Source organism: Adiantum capillus-veneris, chromosome 30, assembly GCF_014529385.1.
Source record: "Adiantum capillus-veneris isolate H3 chromosome 30, ASM1452938v2, whole genome shotgun sequence".
In the NCBI taxonomy this organism is placed as follows: Eukaryota; Viridiplantae; Streptophyta; class Polypodiopsida; order Polypodiales; family Pteridaceae; genus Adiantum; species Adiantum capillus-veneris.
The window spans coordinates 92100309-92126000 of record NC_140960.1 but is presented as its reverse complement, the minus strand read 5'-3'; the positions used below and the strand labels follow the sequence as shown (position 1 = coordinate 92126000).

Genomic DNA, 25692 nt, shown 5'->3' with positions numbered 1-25692 from the left:
GCATCCCCTCCGGAGAGCTGGAGATCAACACAATATCATCAGCATATAACAATAATGGAATCCATGTCCTTGCCAGCTGTGCACCTCTATCACCATCTCTCTCAATGTAGTCAGAAACCTCATCCACATACATACCAAACAGAGTAGGAGAGAGCGGGCAGCCCTGCTTCACCCCAATAGTGGAGTGAATCGGTGTGGATAGACCCTCTGAGGTGCGTACCTGCCCCACTACTGACCTGTATAATGCCATGACCCCCCAAATGAGCTCTATGGGTACTCCCATCTGCTGTAATCTGCGCATCAATCTAGCTCTAGGCACTGTGTCAAATGCTTTGCGGAAATCCATAAAGCTACAATAGATCCGTCTCCCACGCGATCTACCCTCCTCAATGATGGCTATGAGTGTCAAGATGTGGTCAAGAGTAGAAAAACCCCTCCTGAACCCTGCCTGGCCGGCTGCGCGTATCCCCCCTCTCTGCCCATCTACTCAGCTGCTGCTCAAGAATAGATGCGTACAACCGTGCCAATGTGTGTCCAATCATGATAGTGCGATAATTCCCAAGCTCCATAGCGTCTCCCGACTTGAAGATAGGTACAATAGTAGATAGGCTCCAAGTATCTGGCAAGCCCTCACACATGGCACGGTTAAACATCACTGCTAGAAGCTCTGCTAGTAGATCTCTTGCATGCGTGAAATGCTCAGCCACTAAACCATTGTGATCGTATGCTCTCCCAGTCATCCTGTCAATGGCCTTCCTCACTATCTCCGCGGTGAAAAAAGCACGTGTGTGGCCATGGATCGGGGGGGGGGGAGAGAGAGAGAGAGAGGGAGAGAGAGAGAGAGAGAGAGAGAGAGAGAGAGAGAGAGAGAGAGAGAGAGAGAGAGAGAGAGAGAGAGAGAGAGAGAGAGAAGAGAGAGAGAGAGAGAGAGAGAGAGAGAGAGAGAGAGAGAGAGAGAAGAGAGAGAGAGAGAGAGAGGAGAGAGAGAGAGAGAGAGAGAGAGAGAGAGAGAAGAGAGAGAGAGAGAGAGAGAGAGAAGAGAGAGAGAGAGAGAGAGAGAGAGAGAGAGAGAGAGAGAGAGAGAGAGAGAGAGAGAGAGAGAGAGAGAGAGAGAGAGAGAGAGAGAGAGAGAGAGAGAGAGAGAAGAGAGGAGAGAGAGAGAGAGAGAGAGAGAGAGAGAGAGAGAGAGAGAGAAGAGAGAGAAGAGAGAGAGAGAGAGAAGAGAGAGAGAGAGAGAGAGAGAGAGAGAGAGAGAGAGAGAGAGAGAGAGAGAGAGAGAGAAGAGAGAGAGAGAGAGAGAGAGAGAGAGAGGAGAGAGAGAGAGAGAGAGAGAAGAGAAGAGAGAGAGAGAGAGAGAGAAGAGAGAGAGAGAGGAGAGAGAGAGAGAGAGAGAGAGAGAGAGAGAGAGAGAGAGAGAGAGAGAGAGAGAGAGAAGAGAGAGCTGCGCGTACCTGCGCCTTGCGTGCGACCTGCCCCTCCTGCCTGGCCTGTAGCCTGCCGCGGCGTTCCTGCCTGGCCTGCAACCTGTCGCCGCCGCATACCCTCCTGCCCGGCCTCTAGCCTCGCGGCGTTCCTGCCTGCAGTCTTTCTGCAGCCGCGCGATCTCCTGCCTGCAGTCTGCCGGCCTTGCGCGTCACAGCCTGCAGTTTGCCTGCCCTGCGCGTCACAGCCTGCGAGTACCTGAAGCCCTCCTCTTCAACCCCTAATTCCGTGAAACCCTAACCCTAACAGCCTCCACCTGCAAACCCTAATTCCGTGAAACCCTAATCCCGTGAAACCCTAATTCCCCGAAACCCTAACAGCCCGCAAACCCTACCTGTTTCAAACCTTCACTGTGAGTATCTTTCTACTGCCTGCAAGGGAAGGAGAGAAAGAGAGAAAGAGCAAGAGAGAGAAAGAGTCCAAACTTCACTTCGGGTCTTGCTTTTCCCGTTTGCGAGTCTCGCCCATTCTTCATGGCGGCTTTGCCGATCTTGAGTGCTACACACGGCGCTCCATCACCACTTGCCTGTCGCGTGGATTGTACTGGTGACCTGTTGACACGTATTGACTCCAAAATTCAACACTTGGCACAGCATGCCTTGGTTGGTCGGATGATTGGACAGTCTCCACCTCGCTCTTCTATACGTGATTGGTGTCAGATTGCATTGGGCAATACTCAGGGACGGGTCTCGGAGCTTACCTTCCTTGGCAGAGGTATATTCATGGTACGTCTTTCAGATCCCGCCACTGCCTCAGCTCTCCTGGCTCGCTCTCCGATACTCTCTGATCGCAGAATGATATACTTGACGAGATGGTATCCCGAGTTTACCACTGAGGAGTTTGACAGTCGACATCTTATTCCCAGATTCCCTCTGACGCTCTCCTTCCCGGATATGCCTCTCCATTTTATTGATGAGCATCTCCTTCAGATGATTGCTGCTCATTTTGGCACAGTAGTTCCAGGATCCTGCATCTTCTCATGTGGTCCACCTCGCATTCAGGTCCTGGTGTTTGGGGATACTTCATTACCGGATACAGTTACTGTGGCTGTGCGTGATCGAGACTACTCTTGCCGAATGGTAGTCATTGGCCGCCCAGGACAGTGCTTACGTTGTCACGAGATGGGACACTTGGCACGCGATTGCTCCACTCAGCCACGCCATCGGCGACAACAATAGCCGGCTCGTGGCATTCATGCTCAGCCACGTGGTCAGCGTCCACAGCCGGTTCCTACTACTACTACTCGAGCACCTTAGCAGCCTATGGGTGCTCCCAGAGCTTCAGTTCCTACTGAGACTGCATGGCAGACAGTAGGTCGTAACCATTCCTTCCGTCCTCGTCAGCATCCCACCCCGCATAGAGCCCCCAGTGTTAACTCTCCTGCTCCCTCTCAAGTTTCCGCCACTCCCTTACCCCCAGCTTCTCCTCGCCATTCTTCTTCTTCAGCCCAGGATCACTTACCTCTACTACCAGCTCCTCCTTCACTTGCCATTCCCCTGCACGCTCCTTCCCCTCTTCCCGAGGTCCCTATTCCCATGCAGATGGATCATTCACCGCTACTACCTCTCCCTTTTCCTCCTCTCCCTCTCGCCCTTACTCCCCCCCTCCACCATCTGGTCCACCCCCTCCCTCAGCCGCTCATACTTACGTCCCACGCAGTTTTCTCAGCTCTTGCCCTCTTTCCTGGGGCACTCATCGGGCTGAAATGTGCGGTGACTTAGAAGGACCATTGCGGGTGCAGCTCTACCTTATGCATCACAAGCCAGGTTGTGTTCCCTCTTTAATAGGCAGTCGCTCTCAGCCTACCCACTCCTTTTTCCTTCCATTCCATGCAGCTCAGGAATGGTCCGAAGATCAGGTTCTGCATTTTGTGCATGCACAAACTATGGCTCAGCTTAATTTATGGTTGTCTACTTCCGCTCCAGATGTTTTGTCTCCACACTTCCCTTCATGTATTGGTGCTATGGAATGGAGTGATGTTTATGCTTGCTATTCATTGCCTATGATCATTCATGTATCCTCAGATGTGGTGCTTCCTATGTCTATGCGCATTTGGGGTGTCAAAGCTGCAGCATCGGTAATGCAATGTAAACAAGCTGAGGTCCGCAATTGGTGCAATGAGACACCATATTTTAGAGAGGGCTTGCGGGTTGCTTTCCTCCGGCCCGAAACTCATCCCTTGGATGGCCCAGCTGCTTCCAAGAAGATGCGCAGTTAGTCAGATGCTTTACCAATTCTTTCATGCAGACTATGGATTTACATGTAGTTTCTTGGAATGCTAATGGTTTACAGACTTCTCGGGTAAGAGGTTCACGTAAGCTTTTACTTCGCAGAGATTTACACGCTCATGTAGTAGGCACTGTGGATATATTACTAGTACAGGAGCATAAGATTGCCACTCCCTTTGGTAATCTCATGCCCTCGGGCGCTCACACTTTTTGGGAGCCTGCTCTGGGCATTCATGGACAGAGTTGCGGTGTATGCATTTCAATGGGGCCACGTTACTTGGCATCAGTTCAGCAACATGGCACCCTTGTCGTTGGCACAGCAGTCTATGTTTCTATCCGGATTCGGGACTCTATCATTGGTTTTATGTCAGTATATGCACCCACTACTCCTCGGGAGAGAGCTACTTTTTGGTCCTCCTTGGTTGCTGCTCTACCTGCTGTAGACTCTTGGGTTGTTGGAGGCGACTTCAACAACGTCGAGAGTGACTCTGACTCGTGCTCGATCACTCCTCCAGTTCTATCATCCATTTCTCCCGATGAGCAGCCAGCTTGGGATCGATTTCTTCTAGCTATTCAAGGTGTTGACGCCTGGCACATACCCTCTTTTGGTCACCACCTTGCTACACTTCATTACTCGTGGGGGTTTCAGAGACAGCAGGGAAGATTATTAGAGCGACTTGATTGTTTTTACATTGGCCCTTGGGCAGCAGCTCTAGGTGGATTTACTACTATTTGGCGAGGGACCAGCCTCTCAGATCATTTACCCATCTTATTGTTTATCTCTTTCACTAGATCCTCTGCACAGAGACGTGGCTGCCGGATCCCTGATAGTGTTCTCACCACTGAAGTTTTGCAGCAGCAGATTCGTGACTTGTGGTCCACGGGTGATTCTTATTGTGGTCCCCCTGGAGAGTTCCTTGCCCATTGCATTACGCAGTCTAGTATTTACTGCCGTGATCAGACTGCTAATATTCATCATCAGTTGAGAGTACGCGAGTCTGACCTCCACATTCCTCTTGGTTCCACACAACGCTTGCTTGAGGAGTGGCCTCAGGATGCTTATCTCGCTGCTAGACAGACAGAGCTCACATAGGAAATTCGTTGCGTACAGGAGGCTAGGTCTGAGTTCACTCATCCTGCTTCAGTATCTCATTGGATAGCTAAAGCTGATCGAATGAATAAGGACTTCTTCGCTGCGCATAAAGAGCGCCCTCTTGGCACCACCCTCCGGACTTTGTGCGATGCTCAGGGAACACTTCATATGCATCCCGATGTTATCCTTGATATGTCTGCAGATTATTTTGAGGCATTGTTCACTGCTGATGTATGCACTACTGAGGTTTTACTTGCCCGTGAGCAGATCTGGCATCACACCCGACGTCGTTGTACAGACACTATGGCAGAGATCTTGTTGGCTCCATTCACACTTGCAGAGCTTTATGCTGCTATCGAGAGTCTAGATCCATCTTCCTGTCCAGGCGAGGATGGCCTCACTAGAGCTTTCTTTTTGACCTATTGGGATGTATTGCATATACCACTGCTTCGTGGTTGTCAGGATATCTTTGCATCAGGATATATGCATCCGGATCTTTGTTCAGGTCTCATATCTCTTATTCCGAAAGGGGGTGACACCACTTAGCTCCGTCAGTGGAGACCTATTACCCTACTCCCTTCGGTCTATAAGATATTAGCGTTACTGATCAGCCATCGCTTGCGACCGTTCTTACTAGATATTATTCATACTTCTCAGACAGGCTTTGTCATGGATCGATGCATACTGGATAATATCTTCACTTTTTATGAGGCAGTAGAGTGGGCCAGATCATCTTCTGAACCTCTCGCTTTTTTCTGCCTTGACTTCGAGAAAGCATACGATCGTATTGAGTGGGAGTTTCTCGAAGGATCATTAGCCAGGATGGGTTTCCCTTCGAGATGGATCTCAGGCATTTCCGCTTTCTTCAGGACTGCCAGCAGTGCTATTACTATTGGTGGTCGATCTGTCCGTCAGGGATGTTCTTTAGGAGCATATCTGTATCTGTTTGTAGGAGAGACTATGTCCGACTTTCTTCGTGCTCAGAGTCATGCATTTCGTGGCTTGACCATGCCAGTACCTTCAGCTCCGGACCTTATCGATCAGGAGTTTGTTGATGACACTATGCTGATGTTGCGCTATTTGCTAGCAGCTCTTGATGCCATGGGGGAGGCCCTGGAGGTTTTTTGCATTGCCAGTGGTGCACGCATTAACCGGCATAAATCCTATGGGTTACTGGTTGGCAGTGATGACATACCTACTTGGGGGGTAACTGATGGTTTCACATGGCTGCAGTCAGGTCAAACATGCAGATATCTGGGCTTTCAGGTTGGATTTGACGTTTCCTCACAGCAACAATTTGCACCCGTACTACAGTCTATTTGCAGGAAGCTATGTCATTGGTCTTCACGTCATCTGTCGTTGGCTAGCCGTGCATTGGTCGCCAACCAGGTCATTCTGGCTACATTATGGTATACGGCCTCCTGTTGGATGCTACATTCTGGTGTGATAGCTAGCTCCGCAGACTCGTGCGGAACTTTTTATGGAGTGGCACAGATGGGACTACTGATACTCGTGCTCGAGTTCGCTGGTCCACGATTATTTGTCCTAGGTCAGCCGGTGGCCTTGGCATTATTGATCCAGAATTACAGAGCCGCGCCCTTCTTACCAAGCTTATTGTTCGGGGTCTTTTTCCCGGCCAAGAACCTTGGAAGATGCTTCTGCAGGCCTCTCTTTCCATAGCGACTCCACGCCTCGGCACTAGAGATGGCCATACTTGGCAAACAGGGTATCGTTTTCTCTTTACGGATGCCCCTTGTGCACCAGCACTCTCTCACCCTTCATCCGATCGCTCCTTCAGATTTGGGTTTCCATGCGACGAGCTATCATACGCTCACCTCCCTCATGCCGTGAGGCGATTGAACGCCAGCCTCTCATTTGGAATGATGCAGTTCTTGATTCTTCGGTTAATCCACCCCGTCAGCTTGGAGAGAGGACTCACATTGATTGGGCTGCTTGGGACACTGGCCCTGCTGCCTCTATGCGGTTGTTTCATGAGACACGTATGCTGGATGCAGATTTTGTGGCAGAACATTATGACATTGGTCGCGGGTAGTAGACAGACTGCTTGAGATTGACTCTGCCATTCGTTCACACTGGGACGCAGTCATGCGAGGCACGGTTCAGTGCCTCCACGTTGTGGCTGGGAAGGCCTCTTTGCTCAGAGCACTCTCTTACTAGTTCGTTTAGACACCATGCTGTTCACAGTTGATACTGACTACTCTCCGGGGATGCATGCTAGATTGACATATGCTACCACCTCTCCGCACCTTGTCTACCCCGGCTCGATGGGAGGCCATACGAGTAGTTGGCTGCCGCGGGAAGCGTCGTTGTGTTGACCCCCGTTTCGCTTCCGCTGATGCTGCACTTTGGAGGCTTTGGGTGTGGGAGGGTCGTGCCCTATCTCAGCTTTATTGGGACCCAGGAGAGTGGCATTGCCTCACTCTAACCCCACCGTGCACATGTATCATTCTTGAGTACACAATCAGAATTGGAAGATTCGCATTGATGAGACAGCACCCAGAGCAGCCCACTCATATGCGTTTCTGTTACATTAGGTCTCTCCATGCCTATCTACACCAGTTTTGGTCAGCCATCTGGATTTACATGTGGCTCGTCGTATTTCTTTTTTCCTGTGGATGATTGCACATGCAGGACTTCCAGTTGGGACTTGGTTAGCTTCTATGGGTCATGATCCATTATGTACTCGCTGTTCTTTGCGCCTACCTGAGTCACCTACACACTGTCTTTGGTCATGCTCGTCTTCTCATGTAGTGTGGCTAGCAGTTTGCTTTTTACTTAGCAAAGTTGGTGTTCAGCATGGATTTCTCACTTGGGGATCTGTCTCCTCGTTGATGCCGATGCCCGGACCACATCTTTTCTACGAGGGCTCAGACACAGATCCAGCTCTTATGCTTACCTTGACTGGTTATCGGCGGGGGACTTTGGCTATGTTACCACAGATTGCTTGGCAGGGGGATCCTCAGACACGTGATGAAATCTTCTCAGTCATCACTAGCATTGCACTATGGAATGTTTGGAGAGCTCGTTGTCTTCACATTCTCAGTTCGGCTTCACAGCTCCTACCAGATACCCTCACTGCCATTTGGCTGGACATCATTCACACCCTCATTTGGTAGTGGGATTCTTCCTCAGGTACATCTAGAGCAGCCGAGGCTCGTCGATTTGACTCTCTTCGGCGTTGGGCCCGATCTCCACTCTTCTTCACACTTACAGGTGGACAGATTACATGGCATTATGCACCTCCTCAGTGGTTTCTCCTCCACTCATCATACAGACCACCATGACATTGTTCTAGTCGAGTTGTCACTATAGTGGCTCTCAACCTTACATTCAGCTTGTACACCCCACGTGATAGGCTATTTTGGCATCCGCTGGGGATTATATTGTACTCAGTAATATACAGCCCTGATTTTTCCGAAAAGAGAGAGAGAGAGAGAGAGAGAGAGAGAGAGAGAGAGAGAGAGAGAGAGAGAGAGAGAGAGGAGGATTTTTAACGTCGTAGGAAACTATCCCAAGAGACCTTAAAGATCTATCCGACGAGGAGAGTTGAACTCAAGACTTGTTATTTGAGAGAGAGAGAGAGAGAGAGAGAGAGAGAGAGAGAGAGAGAGAGAGAGAGAGAGAGAGGGGGGGAGGGGGGGGGGGGACGGGAGGAGAGGAGAAGAGAAGAGAAGAGAAGAAGAGAATTTTAACATCAAAGGTAACTTTCCCAGAGAGACCTTAAAGATCTATCCCAAGAGTGCCAAAGGTGGCAGCGGAAGATGCAATGAAGACAAGAACTGGCTCGTGATCCAGAGGGCACTTCGACTCCGATCTAGAACACTTGCAATGCCAAACACATGAACAAGGCGCACTTGTGGAGAAGAGAGATCACTGAGAGAGAGAGAGAGAGAGAGAGAGAGAGAGAGAGAGAGAGAGAGAGAAGAGAGAGAGAGAGAGAGAGAGAGAGAGAGAGAGAGAGAGAGAAATGTAATGTTATATTAACATCTACAAAAGGCCAAAATGACCTATGAGACCAAACTGATTACAATGGTGAGTCTAGTACCAAGTCTGGGTACAAACAAAGAAAACTACAAACTAGAAACTGAGATAGGAGTGCTATCGACTTCTATGGGTGGCTGGTAAGCTGAGCAATGGTATAATGCCACAAAGGTACAAAATGGGGATAAGTGTCACCATGATACAATATAGCAGTAGCATGAAGTCTATCTTGATCGACATTCTGGGTGTCGTGCTAGAATCCTGTGGATCCTCTGCCGCAATCTCCGTCGGTGCTGCGTGGCTCCCCTCCTCAGTCGTGGTCGTCTCGCTCTCCCCAACTCTATAGCTCGGTCAATGAGAGTACCACTGGTGTGTGTATGGGTGGGAATCGAGCTGTGTGGTGCTGGTGGCCCGTCTGGCTCTGTGGTACTCGGACTGAAGAAATCTGAGATGCGTCTCTGGGACTGTCTCTGTCTATGCCTTCTCAATAGAGAGTCTCTATGTCTTTGTATCTCGAGTAGAAATAATCCGAGACATCTCTGATCCTGATATCTCATGACTCTATCTAACGAGTCAAAACCATCTCTGAATAAGCAGTGAAAGTGTCCCGGTATCTCATAGTAGACTGTGCAGTGACATATGTAGTGAAGCTCTGTCTCTGGCTCTGCATGGCATAATTGACATATCCTACTGTCTGTTGGTATGCCTCTGAATCTACCTGTCTCAATCCCAAGCTGGTGTGAAGATATGCGTATCTGGCCTATTGGCACATCGGTACAGTGTATAATGATGTTGCATACTGCCCCCATATCTCCGTAGAAGTAATGTCACGTGACACATCCCAACCCTATGTGTCCGTGGATAAGCTACACCACAACAAGGTTCAGTTAGATTAGATTAGCAGTGATCTGGCACTTTTGTGAGTCTATTCGTAGACCGTGCATGCCCAGTCACTTAGCATAGATGCATATCCTCCAGTTGCACACAGCATGATCATCGGAATTCCCATCAGAATCCATTAGCATCAGTTAGGGGAATTTTCTAGTGCATTTAGCCTATTTTCCTATTTATTGGGATTTTCACTTATTATTTTTAACTGACTAAGTAGGTAGGGCAATTTTGCTAAGTTTGTATATAAGCAAACCCAAGTTGCACTAAATGGCAGAAGAGGCAGCAGGAGCTCCCCACTCAACAGGCAACTTCTCAGCAGTAACCCCCCCCCCCCCCCCCCCCCCCCAGCAGTAGATCCTCACCATCCTCCCATTCCCCTTGGAGTTTTTCATCCACAGCAGAACCTCAGCATTGCCGGCGTTTTCCCAAGTCAGTGATCGCCCTCCATGCTCCCTCATGCCTGGCGTTTTTGCTCTTCAACAGCAGCAGCCCAGATTTACTAATGCCAGCATAGTGTTGCAGTTTTGCATCGTTTTCAGCACCTAATCATTGCAAGGGATTCAGCCCCTTAGACCTGCAATAAACCAGCGACCTCAGCCATAGTCTCATTGCAGCTATCCAGCGTTTTCATCAGGGAACAGACCCCCAGATTCAGCCAGCGTTTTGCATCCAAAAACGCCAGCAACCTGCAGCAGATCCCAGCGTTTTCAGTCCCAGCCATCAGCGTCTTGATCATCAGTTTTCAGCAGTGACAAAAACGCTGGTTCAGCCCCTTTGAAGAAAGGCAGTTCCAGCCTATGAATCTATGGCAGAACCCCAGACAAGGACCAACCATTTTCAGCCAAAACAGTCCATTTTCAGCCTTGAAACAGCCCCAGAAATTCAGCATCTAGAAGATCCCATATTTCAGCCAAGTCACCGTCGTCGTCACCGGCATAGTCCCATTGCATCAGTCCATTGCATTCGCATTGTACACCTTTGTGCAATCAAAGTAGACCACTCTCGCCGACGAGAGTGGGGCCTTCGGAGGAGGGTTTTACAACCCCTCGGCGTCGTATCTCTTCTCTCTCCTTCTCTCAGTCTCATTCATTTGCACGCACTAGATCCACTCACTTTGTTCGTGATCACCACACTCTCTATAAGACGGAAAGCTCTCTCTTTCCCTAAGAACTAAAAGGAACCTTGAGCAGTAAAGATCACTAATCTTGAGAAAATACAACATTCATTCCGCTGCACCTAACAAGTAATCATTGGTGAGGGAGAGTGCTCATGGAATAGACGCCAAGCCTCTCGTGAATCTCTACTAAGGAAGAGCTGATATAAATCCTGCTCCATCTGGACCAAGAAAGCTCGCTTCTTCCATCGTACTAGTCGTCGTGTAGCAATATGAGACTGTCTATAGGTGATCACTCCCAATGCAAGCTCCCGCTGGATCTGAGCTCCATCTAGACCAAGAAAGCTCGCTTCTTCCATCGTACTAGTCGTCGTGTAGCAATAGGAGACTGTCTATAGGTGATCACTCCCAATGCAAGCTCCCGCTGGATCTGAGCTCTCCTCTGTCGACACTCCTCATCATGCCAGCTGTCCTGAGGCATGTGCCCAGAACGACGTCTCTGACCAGGCTGAGTGTGTGGGTATGCCTCTGTAGACTGTCGCTGCCCCATGTAATGTCACTGTCAGCATAGACGTGATCTCCTCCACTGTGTATACTGGCTCTGTTGTGCATAAAAGTCTACGTATCTCCTCTGCATAGACTGAGTCAGTCTCTGGTGTAAAAGTATAGCGTGGATGTCTACCACCCCGTGAGGCCTGAGATGTATTGTGCTCAAAGGAGACTGATAATGTCAAAAGTGCATGATCTACTGCTATCCCAACAGGCATGGGCCCCACTGTAACATCTTGAATGTGAGAGAGAAAGCTCAGATGTGTCGGAACATAGTCTACAGTACTGGCCCCATGTCTGTGTGGAAAACAAGTAAAACCTGTAGATGATGGGAAGGTCGGTAAGCCATTCAGTATGGCTAAAGTGTGAGTAGTCGTCATCTCCCTGAGATATCTCCCATACTCTGTATGCACTCTATCGTGTGAGCATCTCTCAAGCCCCATCTCCTTTGGCTCTAGCTCTCTGAGCATCTCCTCTGAGGTGTCATAGAAAACCGTCTGTGAACTGCCTGTACGGGCATTGAAATCCCCCAATAGTATGATGTCTCCATCCCTGGAGAACTCCCAAATATCATCATCAAGTACAGAGTAAGGAGACTGTCCTCTGAGTGAAGCATATACTGAAGTGCTGGGAGGAAAATAGCATATGGCGATGTACAAGAAACGTCCAGTCTCTGCCCTCAGCCTCACCCACATGTATCTGGCCTGATCATCTCTCCCAACTATGTGCAGTAGTGGCTGGAGCTCCTCTTTGAAAAGAACTGAACACCTCCTGATCCTCTAGTCCCATGCTCAGATCTGGTGCATGTCCGGCAAGCTGTCTCCCATCTGTATCCTGATATATGCGGCATCAACTGTCCTGGAGCTTGATGAGTCTGTGAGTAGAAAACAATGTCTCTGTTTCTGAAGCTGTCCTCAAAGGCCCCCACATCAAGTCTATACGAACCATTACAGTTCCAAACCGCCATCCTGAGAGTGGTCCCATAGGTCTCGCACCGTCATGTAGAGCGGCGCTCTGTAATCACTACCCGCCCATCTCTGTAAAAAAGGCAATTTTCCCTTCTCCCTTGCTGCTCTAATCTCTGGCAAGCTGTGAGAGGGTAAGGTCATCTCCTAAAAAGATACCTGTTTTCTTGAGGGTTGGCCTCTTCTCTAAAAAGTCTTTCTTTTCTTCCATGGAGGGAAAGCGCAAAATGAGAGAGAGAGAGAGAGAGAGAGAGAGAGAGAGAGAGAGAGAGAGAGAGAGAGAGAGAGAGAGAGAGAGAGAGAAATGAAATATTATATTAACGTCTTCAAAAGGCCAGAATGACCTATGAGACCAAACTGATACAAAAGTGGTGAATCTGTTACAATGTCTGGGTATCTTAGTACTAAGTGTGAAAAGTGTGAAAGTGTGAAAATAAATGTGAAAGACTAAATACAAAGTAATAAATAAACTTCTTAGGAGCATTCTGGGTGTCTGGCTAGAATGCTTCTAATCCTTTGTTGTAGTCTCCTCCGGTGAAGTGTGCTTCTGCATCTCGGTCGTGGTCGTCTCGATTTCCTAACCTCAATCGCCCTGTCAATGAGGGTGCCTTTGGTATGAATGTGGGTACTCCTTTGTGCTGGCTGCTGGCCTCTTGCTTCTCCTTCTACTCCTGCTTCTCTCGATCCGAAGAAATCTGTGATCTGCCTTTGAGGCGGTAGTGCTCTTTGTCTTCTCATTAGATTATCCCTGTGTCGATGTAGTTCTAGTAGGTACAAGCCTAAGCATCTTTGATCTTGGTATTGCATGACTCTATCTAGAGGTCCAAAGCCTTCTTTAAATAGGCAATGGAAACGCCCACGTATCTCATAGTATACGGTGCAATGGCATATGTAGTGTAATTCCGTCTTCGGCTCCATTCCGCATAACTTGCAAATTCTGCTCTCAGGTGGGATTCCCCTAAATCTGCCAAATTCAATTTCCAACTCGTGTGAGGATGTACGAATCTGACCAATAGCACATCTCAAACCATGAGACAGGTGGGTATCCATGTAGCTGGGGAAAATCACAAATCCATCTTCAGATAGCTGTAGGAAGTTTTCTTTGTAATCGGCCATCTTCGTGCCCAATTCTTGTGTAGGGTCTACCCATGTCCTCTTAGTATCCAACTGTATAAGATCTCGACGGATGATTTTATTAATCTCCGTTCGTGTAATTGCCTTTGATGGAGCCTCAATAGAGTATTGGAAGGGGGGTAATCTTTCCATATTGAACCCGTGTCTCTGAAACCACGAGGACATTTGCGCATACCAACATGATGTATCCCCTTTCATTGCTAATTGTCAAGAGGATTCGAGGGCCAGTCTAGTATATCGGCAATTATTTGTATCCCACAAACCATGTATAAAGGACACTGATCTGGTAAGAGCTTCAATTTCTATCGGAGGGGCAACTAGTTCCGCTCGGGTAATCGCGTGTGGTACGGAGGCCTTGGCTCTAATCATTCGGGAAATCATAGATACCAAAGGTCTCTCCATTGACTTCCAATTATCCTGATCCACAGATGGTCCCCAAATCTGGACCCCATAAAGCATAGCCGAAGCCACCACAATATCAAAGAGCCAAAGTTTTGTTCATGGTTCCTGAAACTGCACTTGTGAACACATCCTCTCCAACCCTCCCAAGGCCGCAGAGGCTCAGGACAATCTAGCATCCGCTGCTTTCTTAAGAATAAACTTCGGTCCTGCAAATACCACACCAAGGTATGTGTATTCCTCTGTGTACTCTACTGTATCCTGGCCATATGCAAATGTAGGTGCCGATCTCCTAACCCACTGCGGTGTGGTGTTAAACACCATAACTTTGGTTTTACCCAAGTTTACCGACAGTTCACTGTCCTCCGCGAATTTATGTAATGCATCTAGCTGCCTCTGCATTCCATCTGGTGATTCTGCTATCAATACAATATCATCTGCATACAACAACAAAGGGATCCATGACCCTGCAAGTTGAGCACCTCTGTCACCCTCTGAATCAATGTAATCTGATACCTCATCTATGTACATACCATATAAAGTAGGGGACAGTGGGCATCCCTACTTTACTCCAACGGTGGAATGAACATTGTCGGAATCCCCTTCTGGAGTACGTACATAACCAGTTACTGACCCGTATAAGGCCATGATCCCCCAAATAATCTCTTTGGGGACCCCTAACTCTTGCATCCTACGCATCAATCTTGCCCTTGGTACTGTATCAAAAGATTTCCGGAAATCCACAAAGCAACAATACATCCTTCTCCCGCTTGCTCTTCCTTCCTTAATAATGGCTCTGAGTGTAAGAATATGATCTAGAGTGGAATAACCCCTCTTGAATCCAGCTTGTCCTGTTGCCCTTATGCCCTCATTCTCTGCCCATCTACTCAATTTTTGTTCAAGAATGGATGCGTACAGTCGGGTCAATGTGTGACCTACCATAATGGTACGGTAGTTCCCGGGTATCATAGGATCCCCTGACTTGAAAATAGGTACGATAGTAGATAATTTCCAAGATTCAGGTAATCCTTCACACATGACCCGATTAAACAGACGAGCAAGGACTTCTGAAAGTAGATCCTTGGCATGGATCAGATGTTCTGCTACTAAACCATCATGATCATATGCTCTTCTTGTCTTCATTTTATCAATGGCTTTTTTCACCATTTCCGTAGTAAAGAAAGTACTAGTAGCAGGGCATGGCTCTAGCGGATCTGGTAATGGAGGCTGTCCAGATACCATATATAATGATGTTACATATTGACCTCAAATCTCAGGAGAAGTAATCGTCGGAGGTGGTGAGTGCTCGTGAAATAAGCGCCAGGCCTCATGTGAGTCTTGACTCAAGAAGAGCTGATATAAATCCTTCTCCAGTTTGGCTAAAAATGCCCTTTTCTTGCGGCGTACTATACGCCGAAGAGCAATCCGAGACTGCTTATATGTGATGATCCCCAGTGTAAGCTCTTTCTGGACCTGGGTTTTCGTCTCTTTGCATTCCTCGTCATACCAACTGTTTTGAGGCATGTTCCCAGATCCTCTTTTCTGATCAGGTTGAGTATGTGGGTATGCCTCTTGTGCTGCTCCATGTAGTATCTCTGTTAATTGAGAAGTAATCTCCTCTACAATATATACTGGCTCGGCTGCCCACATCCTATTATAGATCTTTTCCACATAGACTGAATCAGTCTCTGGCGTGAAAGTATATCTTGTGTGTGTCTTCTTCCTTTGTACTTGGGAGGCATTGTATTGGAAGGAGATTGATAAGGTCAAGAGAGCATGATCCACTGCAATCCCAACCGGTCTGGGTCCCACCTTAAAGTCCTCGATACTAGAAATAAGGCTCGGTGAAGTCATAACATAATCCACTGTACTGGCCCCATCCCTGTGCGGGAAGCATGTGAATCCCCCAGATAAAGGGAAGTTCTCTAGACCATTAAGTATGGCCAAACCATGTATGGTTGCCATCTCCATGAGATGTCTCCCATATTCAGTGTGTTCTTTATCCTGTGAGTTTCTAGTAAGCCCCCTCTGTGATAAATCCACTTCTTTGAGCATTTCCTCAGAAGTATCATAGAATACTGCTTGAGAGTTGGCCGTTCTGGCTTTAAAGTCTCCTAAGAGAACGATGTCTCCATCTCTAGAGAACTCCCATATGTCATTATTCAATATGGAGAAAGGGGACTGTCCTTTAGGTGAGGAGTAGACTGATGTACTTGGAGGGAAGTAGCATATAGCGATATATAGAAATCTACCTGTCTCGACTCTAATTCTCACCCACATATACCTTGCTTGCTCATCTTTCCTGATAATCTGTAGTAGTGGTTTCAGCTCCTCTTTAAATAAGACTGCTACTCCTCCTGAACCCCGGCTACCCCGTAGAGATCTCTTGTCTGGTCGACCAGCTGTTTCCCATAAATAACCCTTCACATGTGGCATACGCTGTCCCGGTATCTGGTGTGTCTTTGAGTAGAAAACTATGTCTCTTTCCCTAAAGCTGTCTTCAAAGGCACCTACATCTAGCCTATATGATCCATTACAATTCCACGCCGCTGTCCGGAGCGTCGCCCCATAGGTCTCGCACCGTCATGCTGAGCGCTTTTCCAAAACCACTACTTTTCCTCCTCTATAAAAGGCGATTTTTCCCTTTTCTCTTGCTGCCCTGATCTCTGGCATCAACTCTTGCATGTGTTCCACTTTTGCCAATGTAAGGTCATCTCCCAGGAAAATACCGGTTTTCTTAAGAGTTGGCCTCTTCTTTAGAAATTCTTTCCTTATTTCTATATTCGGGAAGCGGAGAATAAGTGCCCTATCCTTTACATTTCCCTTCTCATCGATTTCTTTCTTGCCCACTCTCCATGCACTTGTGTGAGTAGGTTGATTCCCATGCGTTGTAGTAGTTCCTTCACTTCATCTACATTCTCTTTGTCTTTGACTCCTGTGACCCGCACATGCAGAGCCCGATTCTTCCTTTTCTGCTCTTCCTCAATGGTCATTTTAATAATGGTGGAGGTAGGTGTGGTCTCGGGCATCTGGGCCTTCCCTTTCTTCGCGTCCTCAATCGATTTCTCTGCTTCATCAACCTTTTCTTGTGTCTTAAAAAGTCATTCCGCCCATGAAGATGCCGTTTTCGATTTCTGTTCATCTCCTTCCCGTAGAGCTTTCATCTGATCCTTCATGTCCTTGAGCTCCTTCAGCACCGAAGGTTGGTCGTCTCCCTTCTCCTTAGTTGCAGATTTGCAAGCCGCAAGTTCTCCTTTTAGCTCCTTGATTATTGCATCTTTTTCCCCCATGTGCTTTTCCATATTTGTTCTCCATGCTTCAAAACTTGCTACTGCCTCATCGAGTTTCTTTTGCATAATGCATTCTGTTACATTTACTTCAGCCTTGATTAGGTTTCGTAATTCTGTTTTCAAGATCTGAATCTCCTCATTCTGTATCTCCCGGATCTCTCTCCTTAGTTCTCTCATCATGTCTCCATACATGGAGTTCCTGTAGCTCTCAGCGCTCGTGTGCATTTCCTTCCTGACGTTATCCCTCATATAGTTTAGCTCTGATTTGAGCATCACCTGGACCTTCTCCATCATTAGCTTATCATGTATCCTGGAGGTTTTCCCCACTCGTAAGGATCCTGGTGATAGTACAGTATCTCTGTTTCTCCGTTTAAATGTAGCTGTTGTTTTTTTTGGGGTGGTGTAGCTATCTACACCCGGCCCTTCCCCTTCGGTAGGCGGATCCATCGAACCCGAGCCACAAATGTGGGGTAGGGTACTAGGGTACTAGGGTGAGGGACTGAGAATCAGGCCTGATTTTTGAAGGCTTCGATGCCCTTCGGAGGCACTTTTATCCTTCAGTGAAGGGCAAAAATATTTTACCCTTCGAAAGAAGGATAGAATTTTGAAAAATCTTTGAGTAGCCCTTCTAATTTTTGTCTAGATATAGCTTAATGAAGGGTAGTTAAAATATACCCTTCAAATGAATGATTAGGGTCACCCTTCAAAAAATGAGCCTTGCTGAGAATAGGGCAAACTTAAAAGTTTATCTTAAAGCTTAAAAATATTTAAACTTTAACGTAGGAGCTATTTGACTTTGTACGAGTAGATGAAGGGGGTGCCGGGGTGCGCGTATGACGGGACTTGCTACGTGTAGAAAGTCTTTCTACACCTAGAGGAGCTTGCAGAGAGAGCGTGTGTGCGTACGATCAGAGTGGGAGAGCTTTGTGTGCGCCCTGCTCCTGCTCGCGCTGCCTTGCTGCTGCTCTTGCCTGCTCCTGCTCGCGCTGCCTTGCTGCTGCTCTTGCATGCTCCTGCTCGCGCAGTACAACAGCCTGCTCTGACGCGCACCCCAACTGTCTCGGCTCCTGCTGCTGCCGCGAACCCTAACAGTGTCAGCTCTGCTGCGCTGTATTGTACCCTGCTGTGCCCGTACTACACTAGCTGCTGCGCGCGCGCGCGCGCGAGAGAGAGAGAGAGAGAGAGAGAGAGAGAGAGAGAGAGAGAGAGAGAGAGAGAGAGAGAGAGAGAGAGAGAGATCTGGGAAAGACTCTCCATGCTGATAACAATCTGCTCATACAAGTGACCAAGGGTGGTCCGGCATAGAATTGACATGCCCAATGGATAGACTCGAGGTGCATGCAACTGCGAATGCTATTGACATTGCCAACTGGTCCTGCACACGAGATCACTGACAGGGCCACAACATGGGCTGGGCTCCCCACCATTGATCCATCTCCTGGCAAAGGAAGAACTGGAAAGAGAGAGAATTGGATCACTGCTCTCCTAGGCCGACACAAGAGGATAGTCCCACGGGACAGGCTGCCCTGAGAGGATCACAACAAGGGGAAAGATCTGCTGCCCATGTCTGTCCTAGCAAGAGATCGCCTTCAGAAGAAGCGTGCCATCATCTGCAAACATCCCCAAGGCTGCCCACCAAAAACGCTGGTGGGTGCCAGGTAAAACACTGGTCAAGGTGATGAAAAACGCTCGGGCCACTGGAGAAAAACCACTAGGGCTGCCTGTAGAAGAGCTCCACATGCTGCCCTCTTGGGGTGCCCATGAGAGGGCGCCCCTGGACTGGGGCTGAAATTTGAATGCATGCAACTGATAGGCGCCCCCCTGCTGCATATATACGTGCTGCCACAGCCTGCCCAACCCAGCCAGAAGACTCCACGACCTGGTCATAAATCCCAATGAATGGTAAAATAGGGCAAGAGAGGAGCAGCTGTCCCTAGCGCTCTGGGAAAGCACTGAACTGCAAGGGGGAAACCTGCTAAGGGGCAAAAGGAACATACTAGGCCATGGAACTGAGCCAAAACCAAAGGCTAAACATGGCTAGATACCACCCGACAGGAGAGACCTACCTTACACTGGCCGGGCACAGCCACAAAACAGCCCTCATTCCCTAGCACCTGTCCCTGGGAGAAACTGGGACGATGAACCAAGAGAGATGCCTGAACTTTAACAAAGAGACGTAGAGAGAGAGAGAGAGAGAGAGAGAGAGAGAGAGAGAGAGAGAGAGAGAGAGAGAGAGAGAGAGAGAGAGATGAAATGAAATGAAATGTTATATTAAACATCTTCAAAAGGCCAGAATGACCTATGAGACCAAACTGATACAAAAATGGTGAATCTGTTACAATGTCTGGGTACCTTAGTACTAAAGTACTAAGTGTGTGTGTGTGTGAGAGAGAGAGAGAGAGAGAGAGAGAGAGAGAGAGAGAGAGCTTTGTTGATGCTCCCATTGTTTTTTCAGTTAATAGAGAGAGAGTATTAACATTTTTTGCTTATTGCCGCAGGTTTGTTTTGTTGTTGTGGGCTCTGGAAAGGCGGAAGTTATTCAGAGGGTTCTGGAAAGACCGGCTCTTCCTGGTGCATTACCTGCACAGATGGTAAGGCCATCAACTGGTGTCCTGTATTGGTTTGTAGACAAGGCAGCAGCACAAAATTTGGTCGTTGACACGTGGGACGATCCGAAGAAGTTCCCTGCATTGAACTATACTGCGGCAAAAAAGCTGCAATAACCAAACCATCCATGTAGCTGTAGGTTGTTCTGGAGGTCCGCCTTTTTGGTAGGCCTATCAATTTTTGGAAATTTCGTTCGTCGGAGTGGCCGTAAGGCTCTGTTGAGGGAATTCTACTGAGTTTAGTTTCTTAAATAGTTCAGGCAAAGATCAAATGTATAGGGATGCATCCACCTTTAGACACATTGTATGATTGGTTTCTGGCTTCCCATTTCTTTGTAGGATAGCAATTTTTTGTATAACATTGGGAGAGATTTAATGACAGGTTTCTGTTGGGTGCAAAAAATTTGAGCAATGTATTCTTTAATAGTTCATTACTTATTTGAGATGGGAGGTAAGGAATGACATCTGCTAAGCTCTGTCACTATCTCATTGTCACACCATGCCCTCGTGTATAGTAGGAGTGAATGCTGTGTTTGCCTTTGTATGATAGGGAGAACCTTGGGACTTCCAACTTTCTGTAGACCTAGAAAAGGCTACGATTGAAAGTAAAGCTCAAGGCACTCCAAAAGTGTTTTGATACCACTTGATGGATGGAGTGTGTAATGTGAGAAGAGAGAGAGAGAAATGAAATGTTATATTATCGTCTTCAAAAGGCCAAAATGACCTATGAGACCAATCTGTTACAAAATGGTGAATCTAATACCATATCTGGGTACAAAAGAACTAGACACTACTACTAGAATCCATCCTCATCTGCACTCTGGATATCGAGAGAGTATGGCTCGAATCCTTTGTTGTAGTCTGCAAGGATGTTGTGTAGCCTCTCTCCTCAATCGTGGCCGTTTGGATCTCCGTAGCTCAATGCTCGATCGATGAGAGTGTCGGTAGTGGTCGAATGAGTGTGGGCCGAGCTTTGCAATGATGCGTGTTTGGCAGTCCCATATCTAGTGAAAAGAAATCTGTAATCCGACTTTGGGACTGTTTCTCTCTATCTTTCCCCAATAAAGTGTCTTTATATCTGTGTAACTCGAGTAGATATAGCCCAAGACATCTCTGATCCTCATAACTCATGACCCTAGAGAGTACCAAGCGAATAGAGGCCCTTGAGGGGTACCAAGGGCCTCTATTTGCTTGGTACTCTAAATAAGCAATGGAAACGTCTCCGTATCTCATAGTACACTGTGCAATGACATATGTAATGTAGCTCTGTCTCTGGCTCTAACTGGCATAAGCGGCATATCTTGCTGTCTGTTGGTATCCCTTTAAGTCTATCAGTCTCAATCTCTAGCTGATGTGAGGATGTGCGTATCTGACCAATGGCACACCGCAAACCATGAGACATGTGTGTCCATGTAGCTGGGTCGAATCACAAACCCATCTCCTTTGAGGTGGAGAAGATGCTCTTTGTAGAAAGCCATCTTCGTGCCCAACTCCTGTGGCGGCTCTATCCATGTTCTGATATCCAATTGGATCAGGTCCTGACGAATGAGTCTAGTAATTTCCACCCGTGTAAGAGACATCGAGGGTGCCTGAAGAGAGAGAGAACAATGTGGGTGGAGCTCGGGCGGCAATGTAATGTCTGCAGCTCCTTATTCTCAGGTTTTATTTAATAGTCGGAATCTTAATTTGCTTAGTTTGTCAATTGAAGGGTCTTTTCATTTCACGACCTTGGCTGACTTGGCTTTTCTTTCATTTTCTTCTTTCAGAATGCCAATGTGAACCTTCACTTTGTTCAGTGAAGTCGCCAAAGTTAATCTTTACAAACGATAAAACCGTTATTTTCTTGGTCCTTGAGCAAAACACTTAAGTAGCAAGAATATATCTAGTAGTTTATTAAGTGGAAATTCTTCACCAAAGATCTCCAAAAGAGTCAAGTTCTGTTGCTATGTAACTAGTATAGGAGGCACTGAAGGGCAAAGACTAAAGATTGGTCTCACCAAGCACCCTCACATCACCGTCCAAGTTCTTCCTAGGAATATACACAGTATAAATAGTTCTCCTTTGTTATCTATCCCACTCATTGTGCCCATGTGATCAACACAACTGGTTCATGATGCTGGTGGTTCTATTTAGTAGCTTGTTTGCACCGACTTTTCTCAGCTCTACAAAGTTGATAGCTAACAATTACCAATAGATGCTTAGTTGTTACGCTTGAGGCTGCATATGTGGAGTGGGATCGATGAGCCATAAGGTGTAAAGAGATGGATCGAATGGTTGCCAAAATACAGTGCTGCTCTGCTATATAAGAGCTGTAAACGAATTATAAGGATATGATCAAGAAGTGCTTTATTTCCTAAATTGCATAGCTTCCGTCAGAGTCCAGGGTCTTGGGGCAGCGCATCTTGGCCGTGCATCTATCGTCCTTTCTCCTGCAAAATCCTCTCTTGCAAACGTTGGATGGGTGCCACATCAACGTGCAAATGAAGTTCAAGGTTTCAAATGATTGAGTTGCACATCAGCAGTGGGAATATTAACCACCGTTCCCCACGTCAGCGCACGGAAATATTCTTCATGCAGCCAATCCATGCCTCCGTAATCTGCCTGTCTACGTAGTGTACTGTCAGCGTAGGGGTGTCCTTTGCACACGCTTCAATCTTCAGCAGTCGACCCCCCTACCCTGGACCTGTGACGGACGAGAATGGTCCCTTGGGGACCATTCCCCTGGAATCAGGCTCCCAAGGTTGGCTGTCGGCCTCTGTCGGTCGCCAACATGGTCTGTCATTGGTCGCCTGCATTCTAGGGAATGATCACTGAGGGACCATTCCCTTCCCCATTTTAGATCCCTAACCGAATTATAGGGATATGATCAAGGTGTCACTCAAATTCATTAAGCCCACAACCCAAGGAGGTCACCTAAAATACATGTACCTATCACACAGATTCAACAAAAAGATGGTTTGAATTTTAAAAATGGTAATATTTTTATTGATAGATGGGTATCATTTAAGGAAATACAAAATAAAGAAATTAATTATTGAAATAGGGGAAGGGTGCTCACAAATGAGGGATTGTGATAATGGTCCTTGAATATACGTGAAATAGAATAACAGGTCTTGAGTTCCAGACTCGTCTGGAAACTGTAAAAGAGATGATGATGATGTTGTGTTTACGTCCTCGGGGGGCCAAAATGATCCATGGGACCACAAAAAAATCTACAAGATGTTCCCCTCATGTGTGTAGAGGGGGTAGTGGGCTAGTAGCTTTTGTTGTGTGATGATCCAATACTTTGGCAAAGTAGATGCCTAAAGCTATTGGGGAGGGGTGTGTCCAAGAGAGAAGCTCTTCAAAGGTGACATCCCCTTGCAATAGCAGTGGGAAATCAGCACGGATGTGTGCGTATGCTGGGCACTCGATGGTGACATGGGCCTCGCTTTCCACTTTGTTTAAATTGTATTGTGTGCATGTCCTTCTATTTTCCTTAATATTCAGCCACCCTCTCGTTTCAATCTTGAGCATGTGTGATCGCGTCCGCATCAAAGTAATGGCCCGTCTTGCCTGGTGGGACATAGGTGTCTTGATATGCATCTGAGTGTCCCCAGTCTTGTAGGTCTCCCAATATCGCGTATTGATGTGTTTGCCGTAGTATTCAAATTTGGACCTGTGTACTGCTGTACTCCATCTAGTGTGTAGGGCTTCAAGTATGCTTCTGTCAAAATTCAGCCCATGCTCATGTTCAGTGCCTTCCTCTATGTGCATGTCCACATGGTCTCCCACATTCCATCTAGAGAACCATTTCCGTATGTCTTCTACGAGACTGGATGTTAGAAATTTACTCTTGTAATTCTTTTGCTGTTTATATCCGGCTTGCCATGCCATGTGGGGTAGACGGCTCTCTGGCATCATCTTAACTTTCATGAGGTATCTGTGTACCCTCTGTAAGGCTTGCATTTCCAAGGGTCTCTTGCCTGTCTCCAAAAGCATCACTGAGTATGGGATGGTAGTTTTGATCCCCATGTGTCTACATAGGAATTTTTTCTGTATCTTTTCAATGTCATTCCAAGTGCTAGCGGGGATACTCCCCCCCCATACCTCTACATCGTAAAGTATTGTTTGGACCACGCATACATCAAATGCCATAGACTTGATTTCCCATCGCTTTGTGAAACTTTTCTTGCATATGTTCTCAAATTCATAGTATTTCGCTTGTCGTGCATCAATTCTGTTTTGCGCGCAACTTGCCCATGCATGGTTTGAAGGTACATAGATGCCCAAGTACTTGAACCTCTCAACCGCTTGGAGTGTTTGCCCGTCATACGTGATGATGGGTTGATTCTCATTTCTACATGTGTGGACTGACATAACCTTTGTTTTGGCTACATTGACTGACAAGCCAGTTGCATTGCAAAATGCATGTACTGCATCCAAAAATTTATGTAGAAGGAGGGCCTTGTAGGCAAAGAGAACCACATCATTGGCATATATGAGGAGAAGAAGCATGAAAGTATCAATGCTAGGGTGATCTCCCCCCTCTCCCATAGCCTTGTTAATGAAATCATCAAGCTCATCTATGCATAGTCTAAAAAGTGTAGGTGACAAAGGGCATCCTTGTTTAACTCCCATAGTGCTCCTGAACTCTTGTGAAAAACCTATGTTTGTCTTGAGTTTACATCTGACCTCTTGGTAGAGGCGTCCCATTGCTGCCCTGAGATGCATAGGAACTCCCAGAGTTTTTCATACGTGACCATAGCCCTTGACGGGGTACTGTGTCAAACGCTTTCTTGAAGTCCACAAAACAACAATACAGGGTTTTGCCTTTTAGCCTGGCTTCATCCATCAAGACCCGGAGTGTGATAAGGTGGTCTATCGTGTTGTGATGGGCTCTAAATCCTGCTTGTCCAATGGCACGTTTCCCGTTATTTTCAGCCCATGTGCTAAGATATTTCTCAATAATGCTTCCAAAAAGTTTTGCCATACATGAGCTCACCATGATGGTGCGATAATTAGTGAGCAAATTGCGGTCACCTCCTTTAAAGAGCGCTTTCACCCACTTTTCTTGCCAATCTTGGGATAAGTATTGGTTGATTGCTTGATTCATCATATGGTGTATCCATTTCTTAGCCTCAATACCTGACCATTTCAGCATTTCAGAGGTAAGATGTAATGTGTCAGCTGCTTTCCCATTCACCAGGCTTTTGAGGCCTTTAATGACTGCCTAGAAGGTGATGGGCTTTGGATGTTCGGCCTGAGCACCTGTGTATATCGCCTCTTGAGTCCCCAACGGGGCATACAAAGTTTGTACATAAGCATACATTTCGTTTAGGCTGAAATCTCCCATCACATCCCTTTTCTTTCCCTTCATGTTACGCCAAGCCTTCTTTGGCTCTTTCTTGAACCTGCTCAAGTCTAGTTGTTCTTTTGAGAGTTCATACATGCGTCTCTTTTTCCTCTTGAGTGTATTGTATTCTCTAGCAGCCCATTCCCATTCATTTGAGTGTTGTGCTAAGCCTCTCATCTTACGTTTGGCCTCCTTGTATTCTGCATCAAACCAAGGATTATGAGGTAAACCCTTCCTAGTCTGTTTACCACTTTGATACTTGCCCATAATAATTTTTGCCGCTTCCTCCATTACATGTCGGAAGATCTTCCACGTCTCTTCAATGTCACAAGGCATGTTCCGGTCAAATAGTAGGCTATCTAAGAGACTAGCATAGTCCTCTTTCTTCGTGAGTTGAATTTTGTATGACCAATTCGGTGTATTCATTGTGTTGACAATAGGCATACTGGGCATGTGTAGGCATATATGGATTGGTGTATGGTCTGAGGTTGGTAGCCTGCTACCCACTTCAAAACTATGGACCAAGTCCAATGCATCGTATCTCACCAAGGCATAATCATTTGTACTCCTCCCATGATTTGCCGTGTAGCAAGTGTATGATCCA

General features: G+C 47.1%; 1 protein-coding gene across 2 annotated transcripts in view; it reads left to right on the top strand.

Moving 5' to 3' along the window:
- Positions 1 to 20201, top strand: part of LOC147418401 (putative 6-phosphogluconolactonase 4) — a 71780-nt gene extending 51579 nt beyond the window's left edge. For both annotated transcript variants that reach the window (XM_086506840.1, XM_086506839.1), the window contains exon 7: positions 19646 to 20201. In XM_086506840.1, the coding sequence (XP_086362966.1) occupies positions 19646 to 19870 (225 nt within the window). In that variant the 3' untranslated portion in view covers positions 19871 to 20201. The remainder of the gene's footprint in view (positions 1 to 19645) is intronic.
- Positions 20202 to 25692: the final 5491 nt, after the last annotated feature.